The sequence below is a fragment of the Buteo buteo genome, chromosome 23 (assembly GCF_964188355.1).
Source record: "Buteo buteo chromosome 23, bButBut1.hap1.1, whole genome shotgun sequence".
NCBI lineage: Eukaryota > Metazoa > Chordata > Aves > Accipitriformes > Accipitridae > Buteo > Buteo buteo.
In genome coordinates this window covers 7,127,072-7,145,491 of record NC_134193.1, presented here as the reverse complement: position 1 = coordinate 7,145,491, position 18,420 = coordinate 7,127,072, and the positions used below count along the sequence as shown (strand labels likewise).

At 62.2% G+C, this 18,420-nt stretch overlaps 1 protein-coding gene across 1 annotated transcript in view; it reads left to right on the top strand.

Moving 5' to 3' along the window:
- The window catches only part of NAV1 (neuron navigator 1), a 75,723-nt gene that overhangs the window by 3,198 nt on the left and 54,105 nt on the right, over positions 1–18,420 (top strand). The window contains exons 2-4 of the mRNA XM_075054707.1: positions 11,383–11,994; positions 12,387–12,487; positions 14,983–15,714. Of these exons, the coding sequence (XP_074910808.1) occupies positions 11,408–11,994; positions 12,387–12,487; positions 14,983–15,714 (1,420 nt within the window). The 5' untranslated portion in view covers positions 11,383–11,407. The remainder of the gene's footprint in view (positions 1–11,382; positions 11,995–12,386; positions 12,488–14,982; positions 15,715–18,420) is intronic.

Below are 18,420 nucleotides of genomic sequence, written 5' to 3'. Positions count from 1 at the left end.
ACTGATCCGTCGGGACGTCCCCTCAGCTGCACTCGCTCCCTGGGGAGGTCTGACAAGCTCCAGCACCAGCAAAGTGACAGGGGGACATCAGCCTGGGGTGGAGACATTGGCCTGGGATGGGGATGTCAGCCTGGGATGGGGACACCAACATAAGATGGGGACACCAGCATGGGATGGGGACATCAGCCTGGGATGGGGACACCAGTATGGGATGGGAGTCCTCAGCATCCATTCCCACCACCATGGTGACCCCCTCTGCCATGCTGCTGGCAAATGGGTGACAGTTCCCTGTCACCTGGCTGGGATGTCCACTGGGTATCAGCTGGGGACAGCTGTCCTCTGTCCTCCCACAGGCCTTGGTACTCCATGCAGGGGGAAAACCAGGCAGTGACAGAGGTGGGTCCCCATGGATGGGGTAGCTGGGACCATGCTGGCTCTGCCTGCCACCCCATGTGTCCCCAGGGAAATCCCAGCTCATGTCACCAGCCTGTCCCCACTGAGCAGGGTCAGTCCCCAAGCCCTAACCCAGCCCAGAGGAGTGCCACCCCCCAGAAACACACTCCAGGGAGCTGGGACCTGCCGGGGCAGTCGGTGGCCAGACGCAGTGACGAGGCTGATGGCAGTGCATGGGGAAACTGAGGCAGGGGCTGCAGGCAGGTGACAAATTGCCAACACCCATGGGTCCTCCTGAAATGTTTCCAGGTGAGAGATCAGTCACCAACCTGTCCCAGCGGGCTCCAACGGCTTCCCTGGTGCATTTGCTGGCACAGCTCAAGCCCTGCTCCTTAGCAAGGGACCTCTAACGAGCTTTGTGCCAGCCATGCCACAGGGCCTGGACATCAGGCACTGCTGCCAGATTATCTGCCCAGATTAGGGGATGCTCAGCAGGGCAGAGAGGCTGGAGGAGCTCCTGGCACCCACTGCCACCATCAGAAAGTGACAGTAATTGGAGAAAACAGGATTTTCATTAACTGGAGGGGGAGAGGTCCCGGCTGAGTGGCAGGAGGGGGGGTTTGGAACTTTGCTCTGTCCCAGCAGGTCAGTGGGGATGTGGGGGGCAGGAGCTGGGGTGAAGCTGCCGCTGGCTGCCGGACTTGGTCTCCCCTGCACTGCTCCAAGCTTGCCTGGTCAATGACCCATCCTAGCACAGCCCCCAAACCACCTGCAGCAACATTGCTGTCCCCCAGGACTGTTTTGGGGGGCTCTGGGTCATTCCATCTCAGTGCTGGGTTCCCATGAGCACCCACAATGGCTGCACGTTTCTTCATCACAGGGTCACATCCCGCAAACCCCTGTCCCTGAAAAGTTTGGCAGCACATCCTGGTGCCACCCTGGCTCCTGCCCTGCTGCCACATGCAGTCACCGTGTGTCCTCATGTAAGCACAGTGGCACAATCCTCCGGCACCAACTAGTGCTTTAACCTGCCATGATTTACTCTGTGGCTCCCATGGTTGGGGCTGGACTCAGCCATGCCCCTGCTGCGGGAGCTGCCTTTCACACCGGCTGTGTGCTGGGGCAGGATTTGGCAACAGAGGGGATAAAGCCAGGAGCCTGGCTACTGCCCTGCAGGCACCAGGGGTTGGGGTGCCCCAAGGCATCGCATGGGGAAGGGACAGTTGGGGACAAGCCACCCATTGCCAGGGCCAGCTGGGGCAGTGGGACTGGTGGCCTGGCATCCTCTCACTGCCAGGATGCAGGAATTGGGCTCTGAAGGTCTCGACTGTGCTGCGGGGAGCCGGTTTGGGGTGGGAGCCAGCACTCGAGTTAATGACTCCCAGTATCTGCCTGGATTCCCCACGTTCCCATGGAGGAACGGAGGTGGGACCTGGAGGAGCTGGGTTTGCACTCATCCCCCATCCTCATCCTCAGCTCCCACCGGACACGGCTGCCGGCCCGTGCGGATGCAGCCGGGCGGCGTCACCTCCGGCAGCGGAAACTCCCCCTGCTCAGGGCCGGGTGATAAGTCACGGCTTCTCCTCCACCCCTTCCCCCTCTCCTCCTTTGCCCCTCGCCCCACTGGGCTCTGCACCCTCCCTCACTGCTGGCCCCTCGGGACTTGGCTCCGCACTAGGACATCCATCCCAGGGGATATGCACCACGGGGTGGGCGAGGGGGAAGGCAGGAGTGCTACGTCGCTGCAGGGGCTGCTCGCTGTGGGCAGGCAAGATGCTTGAGGGATGCTTGAAGAATGCTGGAGGGATGCTCAGGCTCCCGTCCGGGAAAGCCGGGCATCCTCCAGGTGTGATGGACCCACAGTGGCTCCATTAGCTGCATCCCTTGGAGGTGGGAGGTTTAATTTCAGGTGTAAGACGGTGGTGAGACCCGAGCTGCTGCCTGCTCTGGGGCTGATAGGGGATTACTGGGGTCGGGGGGGGCATTGCCAGCCCCTGCCCACCTCTTCCAGCCACGTATGTAAGTGGCAGTCCATGGATCTTTGGGGATGTTGGCATCAGGGACACACTTAGGGTTGTTCTGATAAACCCCAGGGGACATGGCTCCCTCCAGGCCCCGTGTCACTTGAGTCTGGCAGCAGTGGTGGGCAGGCAGCCTGCCTGCTCACACTTGGAGCAGGGACCGCTGCAACCCCTCCGAGACCCAAGCAGGGAGGTATTTGCCAGCAGCCACTGCGGATTTGCAGCTCACTGGAAAATCCACTCATCCCATTAAGGGCTCCCCGCGGCTTTTGCTTTCCATTGCAAATACCCGGTTGTCCCAAGGGAAACCCCCTTGGGCTGCCACTGGGTGTGTGGGGCTCTCGGGGCGAACACTGCTGGGAAGAGTCCTGGCTGCAAGAGCAGCAGATTTATTTATTATATGAGGGATTATCGGGCTGAGGAAAGATTCATCCCACTTGCTCAGGTAAGATCAGACAGGGAAATTTTCTTGTGGTGGGAATGGTTTTTACTGGGAGGGGTTTGGGGGAGGGTCAGTTGGGAATCAGAGCTGGGATTTGACTTTCCCTCACCTGGTTCATCGCCCGAAGCAGATTCAGTGTCTAAAAATGCCCCAGCTTGGAGCTCAGCTGCTGTGCAGGAAGGGATGTAGTGATAGCACAACCCCACCCCATGCTCTGTGTCTCTACTCTCAGAGTTAAAGCTCCCACTTTGGGCCATGTTATGCCCAACCCTTGGCTGTGTCCCCAGCGTTACCCACCCCACGCTCCCTGCAGGGTTTTTTAATTCCTTAGCCTGCTCGGGGGGTGGGGGTGGGAAGTGACTTTTTTGCTAGCCCAAAGACCCTGCTCTGCCTGCTGTGAGCTTGGAGAGCTGAGTGTTGGAAGGAGCAGACAGGCAGTGAAGGTCTCATCAGTGAGCGTTGGGGATGCACCACCCGTGCCAGGACAGGGGAAGACAAGCCCAGCTCCCCCCCCAACCATCACACCCACACGCACGCATGCGAATGCGACAGCATCTGCTGAGTTAATGCATTTCGCAGCCCCATCGCGCAGCTGCCTCCCCCCACTGCCCCATCAGCAAAGCCAAAACGCATCGGGGGCTTCCAGTTTTCAAGGGTTGGGGACCAGGGGGGCCGTTTCCACATGGCGGTGGCAGAGGCAGATGCTCTGACATCTGCTCTTGCTCAAAAATCCCAGGAGCAAAGGGCCGGGTCCGTGATGTGGCAGGAACATGGGACTAAATAAATGACGCAATTGGCTTCATAGAGTTTTGGCCCAGGCAGAAGCTTATTTGAATGTCTCCCATCTGAGCGCTTGCACCTAGGCTGTGGGATGGCTCCTGGGTGAGGGCTTGATCCAGCCAAGACATGGTACTGGGGGATCCTCGGCCCCATGGCAGCACTGAGGTTTTGGGAAGGTTTGGGGGAGATTTTGGGGAGGTTTTGAAGCCCTCGGGAGATGCAATGGGAGATGTTGCTTTTTGGCCACGGTGCTGGATACCAAAGTGGCCCTGGGCTCTGCAGTGCCCGGTGGCTCTTGTGCCGGGAGGAGCCGGCCGCGGGGCTGTGGACTGTTTCACAGCTCTTCTCACCAGGCGGCACAGGGGGAGTGGGGAGACCGAGGAGAGCGGGAGACCCCCCAAACACAACCCACGCCCTCCTCCCGGCCAGATCTTTGCCATGGGGGCATCTGGAGAAGGTTCAGCGGGGTGTCACCCCACGGCGGGGCGGCCCTACCTTGGTCCCCAAGGGTGCTGGGGACACTGGGGGCTGACAGGCAGTGCTGCCGGGGGGACAGATGGCACCAGGCTCCGGACAGATGGTACCGGCCCCAGACGGGCAGCCGCAGGACGGAGGGGCCGTGTGACCCCGGACGAGCTGGGCTGGTCCCTGGGGACTCGCTCTGCTGGCCCCGGGCGGGCGGTGGTGGGCAGAGCGGGGGACAGGCACCACTGGCCATGGGCAGGGCTCGGGGGGGGAACACCGGGGAGGGCTGCACCGGCTGGGGGAGGCGGTACCGGGCGGGGGGGGGGTGAACACCGGGCGGGGGGTGACACGGGCCGAGGGGGCGGTGCCTGCCGGGAGGGGGGGGTGTGTGACACGGGGCCGGGGGGCGGGGCCGGGCGGGGAGGGGGGCGGGGCCGCGGGCGGCGGGGCGGAGCTGTCCAGCACCGGCGCCTCCTGAACGTCCCCAGCGCCGCGGGGCCGGGGCTGCCCCCTCTGCCCCCCCCCCCCCCCCGCACCCCGGCCCCGGCGGCTCCCGCAGCGGGCTGGGGCCGGGGGTCCGAGCCGGCACCGGGCAGCCCCGATGTCCCCCCCCCGGGGTCTCCAGGCCGGCGGAGAGGACACCTCTGCCCCGAGCCCCCCGCTCCCCCGTCGTGGTCCCCGGTTGGCCCGGCTCAGGGGATGTCACGCCCGCCACGCTCAGGCACTTACAGCCTCCGTGAAATACCTGCGAGGTGGGGACGGGATGGGGGGACATGGAGGGGTCACGGGAAAAACCAGACGCCGTGTGGCCCGTGCCACCGAGAGCCGGGACGTCCCCAGGCGCAGTGGCCAGGGAGAGGCCTTCGGCATGGGGGGTCCTTGCAGAGACCCTTGCACAGACCCTTGCACAGCTCCCGGGGTCTGTCCCAGCCCCGGACAATCCAGCCTCGTCCCCGCAGCAGGATTTGTGCCAGGCAAAATGCAGCCCTGGGCAGAGCTCGATTTCACTGCCGCATACAGGGCTTTCGGTGGCAGAAGCTGCTGCGGTGGGTCCAGCTGAGAGCTAAACTTTGATCAGAGCAAGGTTTTATTAAAGTGGGTTAAGTGCATAATGGGATTGCCGTGGAGTGGCTAAAGCAGAGATTAGGCTAGAGGGCTGGGCATCTCTGCTCTGACAACAGGCGATTTCTGCCCTTCCTCTCCCACCCCAGCCTGCAGCTCATCTCTCAGCGGCTCCCCTAGCCCCCAGCATCATCGTGCTGTGGGGAAACAGCCAGCCAGGGCAGGCAGAGCTGGGACTGCCAGGCCTCCCCTCCCACCCACTCACCCGTCTGCTGCCTGTACCCAGGAGAACCACCTGCCTGCACCTAGCCTGGGCCATCGAACCAGCCACTTCTGGCATTGCCCCTGCAGAGGGGCAGGGCGAGGGGAGCCGTGAGATCTGCCGGTGGAAGGACCCAGCCCCGGGGCCCGGCGACGTGGGCGGTGGCAATGTCCCAGGCAGTGACACCGGCTGGCAGGCAGGCCAGGTCCCGGCCAGGGCGCGGGGGCCGGAGGGATGGGGCTGGTGGCTGAATCGACAGCTTGTTCTCTTCTGAAGGCTTCTTTCTGCCCCTGTTCCCTCTGTTTCTCTTAGGAAAGTTTTATGTCCCTTGTGTCACAAAAGAGTCTTTTCTTTGTCATCCTTCCCGAGCGTGCCAGGGAGGAGGCTGTGCTGGAGCACAGCCATCCCTGAAGGCAGCTCGGGGACAGATCCTGCACAGGGCTGTGAGGTGCATGCGGCAGCTTCGAGGGGCAGCTGTGTCATGGCACCAGGATCTGCCTCTTGGCATGGGCTCAGCTGCTCGGGCCGTTCACACCCCAGGGTTCACTGCTGGGCTGACCCTGTCCACCCTCATCCTTAAAAATGGAGGATGCTTTGTAGCACCTGAGCATCTCCCCAGGGATGTGTGTCATGGCCGGCTCCACTGCAGCCCCCACCATGTTGCCGGTCCCGCGGGCGTCTCAAGGATGACTCCCAATTTACAGAGCTGCTCTGCAGCCCAGCACATCCAGGGAAGGATCTGTCCTCCTTGATTCCTATTTATCAGCCTGGTTTCAGCTTGCTTACTCCTGGCAGAGACCATGTCAGGGTGGGGAAACTGAGGCACAGAGCAGCAGCAAGATGCCAGCAGAGGCTGAAGGGTTTAATACCTTTTTGCATCACTAAGTGTTCATGCTCAGACTCCTGTCACAATTATCCCAGGAACGCAGGGCAGAGTTTCATACCCAGCAGGGATCTCGGCTGCGAGAGATAAGAGAGAAGCAAATTTAATCTGGTTTATAAAAGTCACCCCAAAATGCTTCAGGAACAGAGTGAAGCACTTGCAGAGCCATTAGCTGTTCTCTTGAGACCATGGGAGAGCCGGAGGTTGGATCTCTCCAAGGCATCGTGGAGGAGCTGGGGGCTTCAGCCACTCAGCATAGCCCCAGCGCAGGGTCAGGAGGGCCGAGAGCCAGGGGGAGCGGCTGTTTCCAGCTCTGCTCAGGTGATGGATGGCTCCAAACCAGATTTGATTTCATGCTGGGGACACTCCAGTGACTGCTCACGTGTGAAATGGGGACATGAAATGAGACCTGGGCTCCAGGTCCCTGTATTCATTTCTGGCTGCTGAAATCGCACATGTGAGATGCATTTGGACACCGGGCCGAGGAATTAGCTTGAGCTCGGAGCACAACAGATGCCTCTTTGAAGGAGATGCCTTCAGGGATGTGCTGGGTTGTGTTTGTCCTGGGATGAAGGACGTGGCTCAGCCAAGGCTGTTTTGTTTTCCTTCAATGTGAACATCCATGTCTCTGCAGATGGCAACATCCAAAGGGATCAGAAACCACATCGTCTCTGGGCTTAAAGGTCTTTAATTCAGGGAAAACTTGAGTTCAGCACTGGAGCCAGTAGATACTGGCCCAGTGCTCCAGACCTGAGCTCTGGAGATAGCTGGGATGAGTATCCTCCCTCCGGCTGGGAGACAAGCATCTCCAGCTGCCCAGGGGGGCTCAGCCCCAGCATCGAGGTAGGGCTCTGCTGCACGCAGCACCGCTGTGGCTTCTCCAAAATATCCCCTTGTGCTAAAATACCTTGTGTGTATTTGCTGCTTTCCACCACCATGGGACTCACCGATCCCAAGCTGGTACCTGGGGAGGGGATGGGGCCAAAAACCCACCCAACAGTTGGAAGTCCCAAAAGCAAAGTATCTGGTGCAAATTTCTGGTGCTTACGTTACCCAGAGGGTGAGTGGCAGCCGGTTCCCAAGAGCTGCTCTGGGGACACAGAGGCCCTGCAGCCAGGTTGCATTAAAGGAGAAAGTCGTTTCCCTTTCGAGCTAATTGCAAAGGAGCTGCCCATGTCTATCTAGGTCAAGCCATAACCTGCTTTAGCCAGGCAAACTGGTGGCAGGATGCCAGCGTGACGCAGCATGACATGGCACTTGCCTGCTCCCTTGCCACCACAGTACACGGGGCACACACTGGGGGGTACCCGGTCCCTGGGGGCAGAGTTTGGATGGGGTAGAAATCAATCTAGATGTGAATGAAGAATTTGTTTGGAAGAAGAATGGGCTGAATCTCTCCCGGGAATGGTTTTAGTTTGTGCTCGTTAATAAAATGATGGGATGAGTAGGAGGGCTGCCTGGCATGGGAGGGGCTCCTCCTGGGACTGATGGGACGAAATAGGAACTTGGTGGGAGTTGCTTTGGTTTATCCCTTTGGTGGCATCCCTGGATGCGGGACACCAGCCCAAGGGTCCAGCTGGTGTTACAGCCTGGGGGAGCAGGGCTGCATCCACATCTCCCTTATCTCCCTTTGCCCAGACGCGGGGGAGCCCCTGGCATCCCTAAAGCAGGGTGAAGCCCAAGGAAGGGTCACCCATGCTTAGCCAGCTGCAGAGAAGAGATGGGTGTCCTCAGAGACCCTCGAGGTATCTGCTGCAGGGAGGGAACAGCTCCAGAGCTTGGCTTCCAGCAGGCATTGGCATATCCTGGAAAACCTCAACTCTGTGAGCACAAGAGGAGGATTGATTTTTTTTGTGGCCAACGTGGCAGCTTCGGCTTCTGCTGCAGCCACAGCATCGCAATGAAGTGGCCGCTGATGGGCTCAGAGGGGAGAAATGGAAGTTGTGCCCCTGAGAGAGAAACCCAAAGTGAATAGACTGGAAAAAAAAAATATATATAAAACCTAGTTACAGCCCCAATGCCACGTGCCTGGTGAGCAGGCAGGGCTGGAGGGTTGTTGCATGCTGATGATGCTCAGAGGGTGCTGGAGAAGATAAGGTCATAGCATAAACCTAGATGATCTTTTTTTGCCTGAGTTGGTTGAAGAGGAGCTCAGGACCAGCTTTATGGAGGCAGTGGCAGATGATCTCCCTCTGCGCTAGGAGAAAACCCACTAGCAGCAGCCCCTGGAGCTGGAGATGTTCATGCAAGGGACCTCAAGGGTGAAATAGGTGAGTTGGGGCAGTGGTTTAACCACTTGTGTCCATGAGACTGGAGCTTTGCTGGCTCTTGGCCCCATCCCAGGCATCCTCAGCCTTATGGGTAGGAAGGTTGACCCTGCTGGCATTTGCACAAGCTATTTTGCAGCTCAAGGCTGTGAACTGCTCTGCCCTCAGGCACAGCACTCCTGGGGCAAGGGGCTGGGTTAAAGAGAGTGAAAAAATTCCAAAATTGGGGTTTGTAAGTGTAGGGCGTGGGGCACAAACTGGGAAAGGGCTGAAGGGCTGAGGAGAGCTGGTTGCTGCTGATATTTGCTGCTGGGTGGGCTGCAAAGTGGGGATTGGAAGTATTGTGCCCCCAGGGATGTGCTGGTCTCTAGCTCCTGGCTGGTGCTGGGTGCTGAGCCCTGGCTGCCTTGCTCCCAGAAGTGACCTTTGTGGGTGCAAGGAAATCCCATGGGTGCAAGGAAAGCCCCACACAGCCCCTTCCTGGCTCCTGCCACCCACCCCGCATCACCCTCAGGTGTGGGCTGGTGCCAGCACAGGGCCCCTCACTGGGTACTGTGGTTGTGCACCAGGGCCGGATCCAGACCTATTTGCCACCGTGGGGGTGGCAGAGCCCCAATGCCTGTCTCTGTCTCACCCCCCACAGCAGCTCGGGGACAGATCTGTCCCAGAGACCCCCCCAAGCTTCCTCCATCCACTGGTGCTGTGACTCAGGGCCATGACCACGGTGAGCGGAGGCAGAGACGTCACAGACAGGATGTGGGGAGAGAGAAAACCTCCCCAGCCATTTCAAAGGCTTCAGTGAGAGCAAGCCCAGAGCTGTGTGTGTCCGTTCCCTCTTCCCCTTAGTTAAAATTGCCTTGAAAAGACCTTTGTAGCTCCTGGCTGGTGCTGGAGTCAGCGCTGTGATGCCTAGAACTTGTCTGCTGCATCAGCCCTTCTCCCCGTGACCCATGGCTCTGTTGATCAAGTGATCCAGCTCATGTGGGTCTGGCAAAAGGGAACTTGGGTGCATTCACCTGAGCGCTGCCTGTGTCAGGGACATGGCCACCTGGGGGGGGGGCTCACTGTGGGGGATGCAGGGCAAGGCTTGGTCCTTGCAGACTCCCAAAAGCCTGGGGGGAGCAGGGCTTGGGGCAGCTGTAGGTTGGGGAAGAGGCAAAACGAGGCAGTTTGGGGGCATTTTTGGACCTTGCTCATGTAACACCCTCTGCTGGGAGATGCAACGGTTGCAGGGCTGAGGCTGCGTGCTGTTCCCATTGGGGTGATGGGAGCCATCCCCCTGCACCCCATGGCTTGCCAAGAAACCTTCTCCAGCTCCAGAGAAGCTTCATCTTGGCCAGGTGGTTTGAAAGGCAGCCAGGCTGCCAGTCCCAGGCTGCAAACAGAGCGGCTTGTGTGGCCCCATATCTGGGCAGCAGCATCCCCCAGCCCACCAGGAATGGCTTCGTTCAGCTCCAGCGCAGCCCCAAATGCGCTCACTGGAGCAGCCGCACAAAGATCCGCTTGTGCTGGCTGCACCCACCCAGCCTGAAGCCAGCTCTGGGGGAGAGGAACCCCACCATGGGTGACAGGGACTGCGGGTGGCTGACCTGGAGCTGATGGTCCCCCCTAGGATGCTTGGGGACCCCAAAAAGTTTCCACTCCCCTGCCCAGGGGTTTTCCTTTGAGCAGGCTGAGTGAAACTGTGCTGGAGGGACCCATGAAAAGTGTGTCCTGGGAGATTTGTGGCACCCAGCACCCATTTGCCTTTAGGTTCACTGTGGCTCTACTGGGGCAAGGGGGCAGAGGTTGGCACAGGCACCCATGGAGCCACATCTCCCTGTCTTTCTAGAGACCACTCCATCCCCTGGAAAAAAATTTTGTGTGTGTTTTGAGGTTTTTTTCCCAGAGAGCTACAGGCGGGAGGTGGTTGGAGATGAAGCTTTGCTCCACGGCTAATTTTCTTGCTGAGCTCTGCTCTGCCTGCCCAGGCAAAGCCTGCGGGGGGGATGAGCTTCTCCACTTGCTGTGAATGTGCCAATGGCCCTGTCACTAGTGGTGGCAAAGACAGCCCTTCCTGCCTGTGGGTGCCTTCAGTGGGATGGGGTGGTGTGCCAACCCCCCGTCCTCATCTGCATGGAGCAAAATGCCAAGGCAAGGGGATGTGAGGCACTGTCTGGGTGGTGGTGCCAGGGAGAGTGACTGTGGGACAAGATGAGGTGCATGGAGAGATGGGGTGGGTGGCATCACTTGGGGGGATGTTGGGGATGGGGAGGGCAGAGATGGGGCTCAGACATCAGTAAGGGCCTGAGGAATGGGTTGATGGAGCTGGTTGATCCTTGTGCCCCTGGAAGGTGGTCTCAGGTGATCAGGAGATGGTCTCAATTGACCAGGAGGTGGTTTTGGGGACCAGGAGGTGGTTTTGGGGACCAGGAGGTGGTTTTGGGGACCAGGAGAAAGTTTTGGGTGGCCAAGAGGGGCCCATCCTGCCTGTGGTGCAGCCTTACCTGCTGAGGGTCTGCGCCCATGTGGCCTTGCTGCAGGGACCTGCCATAGGGACCTGGGGACATGGGGATGGGGCTGCGCAGGGTCCCTGGGGCAGGACATTACATGTGCCCTGGTCCTGTGGATCCCTGTGGGGGGACATGAGGTGTGTCCTCACCCTGGGGTGTGGGATGCAGTGGCCTCCTCCTGGGATGGGGACATTAACTACCTACAGTCACTGGGGGCCAAGACCAGGCTCCAGTGTGGCCGTCAGGATGTGGGTGCCCCCCATGCCCATCCCCTCACCGTGCCGGGTCCTGCTCAACCCTCCTCTCCCCCCACAGCCTCACCGGCAGCCACCTCACCAGGATGAATGGGACAGCCAACGTCAACCCTGCTGGCCGCAGCCACTACGTCTCTGCCATCCCAGTGCCCCGCGCCGTGGCCCACAGCAAGCCACATGCTGTTGCCCCCCCGAGCATGCCGGGGCCCCCTGTCCCCCATGGGGCTCCATCTCCCCGGCCGGGGAAGGTGCTGGTCCCCAGCCCCAAGGCCCTCAAGCCCAAAGGCACTGGCAGAGCCACTGGTCGCGAGCCGGCAAAGGGCAGGGAGGGCAGCCCTGGCATTCCCCCCCGCGGGGGACAGAAAACCCTGGCGAGACCCCTGGTGTCCCCTGGGAAGTGGCCAGAGGTGGTGGGCAGCAGGAGGAGAGGGGCAGGCAGGGTGGGGGAGCCCACCGAGCTGCCCAAAGGCCCCCCAGCACAGGGCAGGGATGGGGGATGGCCAGGGGTGTCCCCTGGGAAGGGCAGTGGGGTGGCCACAGTGGGGACAGGGGATGAGCCACATGGTGGCTCACAGGGCAGGGGCCCCATGTTTGGGTCGGGGACCATCACCTTCTCCTCAGGCCCCTCACACAGCCGTCCTGTCACCGCCACCGTGGCACCCTTCCAGTACCGGTGAGTCCCTGGGGAATGGGGGCATGGGGCTGGGGGGCAGGCTTGGAGATAGGGGGACATGGTGACAGGGGGACATGGGAAGGGAGGTGGGAATGGCAGGGGTGGCCATGGGGGAATGATGGGGTTGGGTCTGGGGGCTCTGCCCCAAAAGGAGGGTTCCCGCTGGGTTTGAGGTGCTGGGGGCTCTTGAAGCACCCATGGAGCTGGTGTGGGGCAGGGCATGGGGTCAGAGGTGAGTGGGGTGCCCTGGGACCCCCCCTTGCCATGGCACCATTGTCCCCAAACCCTAGGAGAGCTCAAGGCACTGTGTCTCCATCTCCTGGGGGTCCTCAGCTGGATGCACCCTGTGATGCACCCCTGCTCCCTCACTCTCACCCCTCCTCTGCCCCCAGACTGCAGGAGGACCAGGAGGAGGAAAGGGCCACGTCCCCGGGTGACGAGTGTCCTGGTCCTGTGGACGGACCTGACCCTGACCCCAAAGCCAGAGGCCTGAGTGAGTCTGAGGGGGGGTTTGCTGGGGATGAGGACGTCCTGCCGGGGGGCTGCCGGGACAGTGCTGAGGGGCAGAGGCTCGTGCCAGAGCACGGACCCCCGCAGCCCCGTGCCAGAATGGAAGCCGGGGCTGGAGGTCGGTGCGGCAGCGGAAGGGAACCCCACACAGGAGGTGCCCCAACTCCCTTGGGAACGACACGGCTGCAGCTGCCGTGTCTGGTGACCCCTGTGGCCAAAAAAACTACACCTGGTGGCGTGGCCTCACCCGGGCACAGGATCCACGTCAGCATGCCCTGTGGTGGCTCCGGCACTGGGGGACGGTCCCCTCTGATGACGCTGCTGGGACATCACCCCGCTTGGCTCCTTCCCAGTTTCCCAGCGAGCTCCAGGGATGACCCATTTCCAAGAAGCCGGCAGAGAGCCGGCGCGGAGGCGGGTGCCGCGGCACCGCTGGCTCCCCACACCCACTGCAGGGACACCCCCTTTCTTGGGGACCGAATGAGCCCAAATACAAGCTCCCTGCTGCAATGTTGGGGACACCCCAGTCCCCTCTGGTGCTTGCTTTTGGGAGTGATTTTGGGGGGGCAGCTGCTGGAGGGGATGCTGGGGCGGTGGTTGCCAGGGCAGCAGCAGTGGAGGATGGTGGGATGCTCCAGGGATGTGCAGGGAAGGGGAAAAAAAAGAGCTGGGAGCTTCACCGGGTGATTCGAAGGGACAGAAGTCGGTCAGAGCCACCACGGCTCATGGCACAGCTCAGCTTTGCAATAGGGTCCCGGCACCACCACTGCACAGCTAGAGGGTAATGGGGTTCAGCGCTGAGCCCCGATTTGGGAAGCACCAAAACCTGTGGCAAGCGGGAGGATTTTCTGGGAGAAAGCAGGAGGGGAGTGAGCGGGACTGGCGTGCTCCCAGCGCAGCTGCCCTGCTTGCCTTGGGGGAGGTTTTGGGATGAGGCCAAGCGGGTTCTGTGCTGGGGAAAGGGCCGGATACTTTCCCTTGCTCCACACCTCCCCCAGGCACCCGGGGGACATGGCACCTTCTGGGGCTCTGTTGGGCCGAGCCAGAGGGGACAGGGAACATTGGGAGGCCCCAAGGGTCACCTCGCCAGCCCCAAAATGACATGACACCCAGGCTATGGCCTCGTAGCTCAGCAAGGGCTGTAACAGTGCCCCAAACTTAGAGTGGCTTCGGGGTGCAGCGGGGCGGCTTGTGCACCCAACCCGCCCCAGCAGCACCTTTTGGTGCAAAACACCCTTTTTTTTGGCCACCCTTTGCTGTCCCATCCAGGCTGGGTTATTCTGGGGCTCCTCAGCATCACCATGGGCTGAACCCTAAATCACCCAGGGTGGCTGTGCTGCCATACAGGGGGCCAGGCTGGGGGGCTCTTGCCACCCCCGGCCCTCCCGGCTCCTTATCTCGGCAGCATAGTGATGGGCTCTAATGCAATATTTTCCGGCGGTTGCCATGGCAGCCTGCGTGAGGTCACCAAATAGACTTAATTCACCCCTCCCAAGGGACGGGTAATTAATGAAAAATGATGATAACCAGATCCCGCTCACCCTCTTTTTCACCCCCCTTAATTCCCCCAGATCACTGGAGAGGCCCTGCTGGGCTTGGGGGCCACAGTGTCCCTCGGGGGGGCTCCTGGGGCCACCCCGGGCCCTTCCTGCACTGTTTGGGGTGAAACGGGGAAGTTTTGGCCCCCCTGGGGATGGGTGTGCAGTGTCGGGGCTGGGTGCGGGGACCGCGGCAGGCGGGAGAGGGGGTGCTTCACACGTAGGGTGCTGGGACGTGGGTCCCCCCGCTGGCTTCACCCACCTCCCAGCCAGCACCCAGCACGTCCCTGCCTGCAAGGGGCGGCGGGAGGGAGCGGGCAGGCTCTGGTCGCCGAGGCCATCGCCGGCTCGGTGGGGGGCAGCTCCCCCCGGCACCCATGGGGGTGCACGCAGCACCGCGCCTTCCAGCTTCATCCCTCGCCCCGGGGGTCCTGCATCGCCCCGGGGTCCCGCACAGTCCCGCTGACCCCGGGGTCCCACATGGTCCTGCGGGTCCCGCACGGCCCGGGGTCTCGCACGGTCCCTCCGCCGCCGGGGTCCCGCGCGTCCCCGCCGCCCCCGCTCCGCCGTGCTCGGCGCTGCACGTCCCCGGCGGTGGCGCGCGCCCCCGCCTCGCCCCGCCCCGCGGCGCGCGCCCCCTCCTCTCCCCTCCCCTCTCTCCCTCCCCGCCGCGGGCGCGCGCGCCGCGCCCCGCCCCCTGCCCGCGCCAGCCGGGCGCGGAGGAGGGCGGGCCCTTTTTGTTTGCCCCTGACATTCCGCTGGTTCGCAGTGTCCCGCCGGCGGCGGAGCAGGGAGGTGGGGTCGCGCCGCTCCGCTCCGCTCCCACCCCCCCACCATCTCCTCCCCGTCCCGCTCCGCTCCGCCCCGCGCCGGTGGGGCGGGCGCTGACGGCGCTTCTCTCTCTGTCTCGCCCGGTGTGTCCTCGGTGCCGCAGCAGCAGCAGCAGCAGCAGCAGCAGCGCCCGGCGGGTTAAATGGTTGCAGCGCGGGGATGCTGGGGAGCAACCTCAAGAGCCTTCCCGACGTGGAGCTGGGCGAGGAGGAGCGCGGCTACCGGCGGGGCCCCGACGGCGGCGCGGTGATGCCGAAGCGGGGGAAGTCGTCGTCGGCGGCGGCGGGGCCGCGGGGCGCGGAGCTGCGCGTCTTCAAGGCGAGCAGCGCGGAGGGGCGGCTGCCGGCCGGCTCCAACCTGCGCAAGCAGAAGTCGCTCACCAACCTGGCCTTCCTCACCGACGCCGAGAAGAAGCGGCAGCTCTACGAGCCCCGCTGGAGCGACGACATGGCCAAGGCGGCGGCAACGGGGGCGGCGGCGGGGGGGGGCGGCCGGGGCGGCGGCGGCCCCCGCGGCCGGGAGGCGCCCGCCATGTCGCGGAGCCTGTCCCGCTCCGAGCACTCGCTGCTGTCGCCGCGCCCCGCCGGCCCCGCCAAGCCGCCGCCCGCCGGCAAGCCCAGCCGCATCCCCCGCGGGCCCTACGCGGAGGTGAAGCCCCTCAGCAAGGCCCCCGAGGCGGGCGGGGGCGGCGGAGGCGGCAAGTGCGACGACGAGCTGCTGGGCGGGAAGGGGCCGGCGGTGGCGGCGGGCGCTGAGGAGAAGCCCTACCTGAAGGTGGACCCCGAGCTGGTGGTGACGGTGCTGGGCGACCTGGAGCAGCTCCTCTTCAGCCAGATGCTGGGTGAGTGCGGCTATCGCGCCCCGCCGGCCTCGCGGTCAGGGGGTGGGGAAATGGTGGGAGTCCGGCTGCCTGAAGCGTCGGGGAGCTCCCGCCACCCCCAGGAGGGACCCGCCGGAGGCTGCGTCGGTGTCGCAGGCGCTGGAGAGGTGGAGGGATGCTGAGGGAGAAGCCGCCGTCGGCCTCGCTCAGGGGGAAGATGCCCTCGGCCAGTCTGAGGGCCGGCGCGTGGCCTCCTCTCGCCTTGGCTCCAGCCTCTTCACGAGGAGGAATGGCAGGTGGCGGTCATCCTGCCCACGTGTCTTTTCTGTCACCCCTTGTCTCTACACCCCGCCAAAGACAATGGAGGTTGACCGGCCAGATGCTACAGCCGCTCCGCACCATCGGGGTGGCTCGCCCTGGGGGTTGACCTTGGCCGTTCTCGCTCGGAGGTGCCACGCTTTAGGGTCCCGCACTTTGGGCAGGAGGCTTCAAATCCAGAGCTCCTCCAAGGTCTCGGGCTCTGGCTGAGAAGGGTTCTCCAAGGATGCCGCCACAGCGTTCGCGTGAGCTGTTTTCAGTCCATGGCTGCCCGCGTCTTGCTATCCTGGCAGGTTTGATCCCTGAGCCTGTGCGGTCAAGAGCTCGTTGTGTGCACGGTGGGTTTTCATCAGATCAATAAGTGCTGGCCCCTGGCACTGGCCATGGCTCTGATCTCAGGACCCGCTGCCCCCTTCATGGGCTGTGGCGCTGGGTCTTGGTACAGGCGTGCCCAGCCCTCATGTTTCCCTCGTGGCTGTGTGGTGATCTCTAGGAAACCGTGGCAGCCTTGGGAGCCCTCTGCTTCCCGCTGAAGCCCGCTCTCCCCTGTGTCCCGACCAGCAGCGCCCATGGGCTCAGTGGGCTGGGCTGCGCAGGGACCATGGAGGGCTTGCAGCTGCAAAGAGCTCTGTTTGATCTGGCAAACTGGCATGAGAAGGTGGCAAACGAGCTCTGCATAGCCATCACGGTGCTCCCGGTGCCTGAGCAAGCCAGGTTTAAAGCTCCAGTGGCTGGTGGCGGAGAGGAGCAGTGGTACAGGCAGGGCTGGGACCCCTGGTTTGTCCAGTCCCTTCAGGTTCCTTGCCTGGGACCCCCTTTTAGGGGGCCAGGAGCTTCTCCGGCACTTGGAGAGCTGGCTTGAGATGCCTTCTCCTAGCTGCATTGTGAGCAGAGCTCTGCTGTGTGGAGAAAGGGGAGAGATTTGCTCCAGCTGAGGGCTGTGGGGGAGGTTTGGAGAGGGGGAGTGAGCTGGAGTACGTGCTGAAGTCAGGCGCCCGTAAAGCCGTGCTTGTTGAGTCCAGTTCCCTGCTGCACACCCTGCCGCTCCAGGAGGCTTCGGGGTGTCACAGCCCCTGCTCCAGTGCAGGGCTCTGGCACAACATGCACCGGTGCGTGTCGGCACACAGGCGTGGAGCCTCCCAGACCATCGCCCCTAGCCCCCGGCTATGCACAGCCACAGGAGCAGCAGCGGTGGTGGTGTGCACCCTGCCCGATCCTCTCCCTGGCAGGGGTCTGCTCCAGCTGCTGGAGCATCCCAGGGCTCACTGGGGCTGTGCAAACAGCTCGTGGAAAGCCACAGAGTGAGCTCAAGGTGTGGGCAGGCAGACCGTGAGGATGAGCAAGCTGGACATGTGAGGCTGGCCTTGCAGGAGGGGCTCAGGCTGCCACGGTGGTCCTGCAGCTGGGCTCATGGACATCCATCCTCACCCCTAATGCTGGGATAACACAAGACTCCATGGGAGCAGGGCAGGATTATGGGAGGATTTGTCACTTATGGGACTAACAGATCTCTACTCACTGGTGTTGGCATGCTTGGGGGATCTCAGTGTCCCCCTGTGACGCTCTGCTCTTAGATGGGGGTTTCCTCAGCACCCCCAAGAGAAATTCTTGCAGCTTCCCTGATGGTGCAGGACTGGCCCATGTGGAAGTGACTCTTGGTTTATGGCAGTTGTTGGATGTACGAGATCCTGCCTGCAGGACAGGGACTTGTGCACGCGCTAAGACCATGGGTTGCGGAAGTGACCCCAACACCTGCTTTGGTTTCTGGGGTCGTTGCCTAGCCCCTGCCTGCGTCAGGGCCTGCTTCAGGGCCACAGGGCTGACCTTGACCTTGAGAGGTGTTAAGCATCCCTTCAGACTGCGCTTACCATCTGAAAGCTTGGTTAGCTGGTCCGTGAGGGCCAAACTCTGCTGAATCTGTCCTCTGAACCCCCCTACTCTGTGTATTTGCTGAAATAGATAATTTTCCAGGACATACGGACTGCTGGGCTTCCTGTGGTGAGGACTGAGGGCTGTTTGTCCAGTGTCAGGTGGAGACAACGCCTGGGGTGGACAGGGCAGTAGCTTAACCCTGCTGAAACGTCGCTTTCCTTCCATGGCGCTGTACCTCTCACATGCATGGGAGTTGTGCTGTTGAGTCATACCTACTTAACCAAGCTAATCGTGACCTGGCACATCCTTGACAGCCCCTGTGGTGGGGATGCCGACAGGAGCTCGGATATGTGCAGAGGAGGGAGCAGTGTGACAGCAGTGGTGGCTGCTTCGTCACTTCACAGGTGCCGATGGCAGAACCACACCTTGGGGGCACGCAAGCCTGGACACACGCTGAGCTTCTGGTCTTGACCCCTTTGCTTGTTGTCTGGTGCGATCCAGGCAGATGAAACCTTCACCAGGGTTGACGGTACCTTC